Source organism: Otolemur garnettii, unplaced genomic scaffold (assembly GCF_000181295.1).
Source record: "Otolemur garnettii isolate 467f Iridium unplaced genomic scaffold, OtoGar3 scaffold00003, whole genome shotgun sequence".
Classification (NCBI taxonomy): Eukaryota; Metazoa; Chordata; class Mammalia; order Primates; family Galagidae; genus Otolemur; species Otolemur garnettii.
The window spans coordinates 24,913,381-24,916,315 of record NW_003852398.1 but is presented as its reverse complement, the minus strand read 5'-3'; the positions used below and the strand labels follow the sequence as shown (position 1 = coordinate 24,916,315).

Here is a 2,935-nt window from a genome sequence, read left to right as displayed (position 1 = left end):
AAAGAAAAGAAAGAAAGAAAATAATGTTATAGTTGGGGGTCACCACAACATGAGGAACTGTATTAAAGGGTTGCGGCATTAGGAAGGTTGAGAACCACTGCTCTAGGCCTTAATGTCCCATTTGTGGACTGGGTACATCAACCCAGGTGGTACCCAAGGCCCTTTCCAACTCAGTCTGTGCCAACTTTACTTTCCCTTCACAGCTTGGGACAAGTGGGGTCCAGTTCAAGCTGTGCTAGGGTCAGATAAGGACGGCTGTTAAGGCTCTCAGAAGGAACAGGAGGGAAAGGAAGCTAAGCTTACTGTGGCCTCCGCTTCTAGCCTTTGGAAGGGTTGGGCCTGGAGCAGGCTCCTGCTTGTTTTCTCCACCTGTGGGTAGATGGCTCACTTTGCATACTGTGAGGTTGACATAGGTACAAAAAATACAGGCTGTCCGCCTATTAGAGATCATTCTGCCAGGTAGGGAAGAAACTGAGACCCAGACTCCAAGGGCTTGCTTGGGGTCATGCAGCATGTCTGTGGCACAGCCTGGACTCACCTGTAGGATTAATACCCACCTACCACCAGCTTGCAAGTCTCGGGTCTCTCTGCATTGCTATCCCTGTCATCCAGCCCCCTCCTTCCACTGACAGAGTCAAGCCTCAATTTCCCTGCTGGCACCAGGTTAGACATGGGGTTTCTAGGTCAAAAGTTTGGTGAGTTTTTTTGAACTGGGAATACAGGAGGAGGAAGGAAAGCTAGGAGGCACTGCACTTCAGGCCAAAATTCATCTCTCTCTGGACAGAGCAGAGGATAGGACCACCAGGTTGGGGACAGTACTGGACACCCAATACACAGAAAAGCTCATACTCAGGGTACAAGCAATGCAGGAGCAGAGAGAGGGAGAAAGAAAAGACCAAGGTTCATTGAAAAATTATTAAATATTGTCAGTTTGGTGGCTCTCAGGGCCTCAGGTGGGATCTTCTAGTCCCACCTGTCTGGGGGTTGGGTGGGCAGTAATAAGAAAAATGGCCCCTCTCGGTGCTTTCCAGTGTCGTTGGGGAGGCTGTCCTTCTGGAGCCAGATCTGACCTTCTGGGCTCATCAGACCCCAAGGGGCAGCTGGTCCTACTGCAAGAAACTTGAGCAGAGTCTCCTGGGCCCTAACCCAGCTCCCCGGCCCCTGGGGGCGGGGAGGAACAAGAAGGGAGGAGAAGGCAGAAGGCAGTAGATCTCCTCCTTCTCTGGCCCCTCCCAGTTACCCCACGTACACCAGCTCTGGGGCCTGGCAGAGGCCATAGACAGGAGCTTCTAAAACTTTTAGTGTATAGTAATCACCTGGGCATCTTGTTCAAAGGCAGCTTATGACATGGCAGTTCTGCATTTCTAACAGGTCCCCAGTGAAGCCAATAACTGCAAGTCTGCGGAACGCGCTGAATAGTTGCCCTAGAGATTATCTGCCTCAAAACCCGTGGGAAAGCGGAAGGCCCAGAGAGGTCAAGTGACTTGTCCACGGTCACACAGTGAGCAACGCCAGGCTGAAGGCAGAGGAGAGGGAACCTGCCACAGACAGGAGTCATTTCCCCTCCCGAGGTAGCGGAGAATCAGCTGCCGGTCCGGCCCGGGCCCGGGGCTGTGTTTGTAAACTCGGCAGCCTGGTGCGGCTCAGCTCTGGGCCCGGGAAGAGTGCCTCCGGGCAGAACCTCCTCCGAGTCTACGCCGGCCTCTCGCAGTTCTCCGCTGGGTACCCAGGCAGTCCAGAGGGAGCTCTGGACGCTGCGAGTCCCCCGCGGCGGAAGATTCCGCACCCTCCTCCCTTCTGAAAGCAAACTTCTCCGCCGGCGCCCTTTACCTTTTTGGGGGATTTGCAGCGGCTCAGCCTGCTCTGTTCGCAGCCCATCCTCCTCCCGGGGCTCCCGGAGGCTGCCTCTCAACTCCGGGGCCCCCAGAGGACCTTGAGGTCCGAGCTCCGCTGCCCGCTCCGCGCTAGCAGGCTGGGGCTGCCGGCTAGACCCTGAAACTGAACCTGGAAGCGGACTTGAGCCTGAGCCGGGGTGGCCGCGCGCCGTAAATACCCGAAGAGCAGGGCCTTCAGGGCGCCCGCGGGCTTCTTGGCGCTGCAGCCAGAGGCAGGTGACCAGAATATTCCTAAATGGTAAATACTCAGGCCGTGGCAGAAATATCTGTAGGAGCAACAGATGCTTTTCCGAGCTCTCAGCTGAGAAAGGGAGAAAAAATAAAATAAAACAATTATTTGGCAAACACAACAGCTACCATTTATTGAGGGTTGTTTCTATTCCGGCTGTTCATACGCATTTTATATCTATTTCTTGACATGCCTGTGTAACGAGGTAATACCTCCTTTTTACAAGTGAGGCAAGGAGTCTCAGAGACGTGAAATGATTTGCCATAAATCACATAATTAATTAAGTACTAGAGCCCAGACAAAGTCCAGTTCTAGCTCCAGAGCCTGAGCTTTGATTTAGTTGCCTATTACAAATAAATAGTGATACTAAGTTTAGTTGTAACGCCTTCCCACTTCTGGGTCAATAGCTCTTTCTAGGTCACACGCATCTGTAATATTCGATTCTTTCCCCTGGATAGATGCTATCCATCACCACAACCTTGTGAGGCAGATGCAGTGGGAATAAGAGGCATAAAATGTCAATGTCTAGGGAAAATAATTTTTTTTTTTTGAGACAGAATCTCACGGTGTAGCCCGGTAGAGTTCTGTGGCGTCACAGCTCGCAGTAACCTCAAACTCTTGGGCTTAAGCGATTCTTTTGCCTCAGCCTCCCAAGTACCTGGGACTACAGGCACCCACCACAACGCCCCGCTTTTGTTATTGTTGTTTAGCAGGCCTAGGACAGCTTCGAACTCGCCAGCCACATACACCCAGGCTGAGCACAGGGGCCAAGCCTTAGGGAAGGGAATTTTTATTTATCCTCTGAGATTTC

The 2,935-nt window shown here is 52.4% G+C and overlaps 1 protein-coding gene across 1 annotated transcript in view; it reads right to left on the bottom strand.

Moving 5' to 3' along the window:
- CCDC69 (coiled-coil domain containing 69) overlaps positions 1-2,050 on the bottom strand; it is a 38,930-nt gene extending 36,880 nt beyond the window's left edge. The window contains exon 1 of the mRNA XM_012809344.2: positions 1,831-2,050. Coding sequence (XP_012664798.1) covers positions 1,831-1,878 — 48 coding nt within the window. The 5' untranslated portion in view covers positions 1,879-2,050. The remainder of the gene's footprint in view (positions 1-1,830) is intronic.
- Positions 2,051-2,935: the final 885 nt, after the last annotated feature.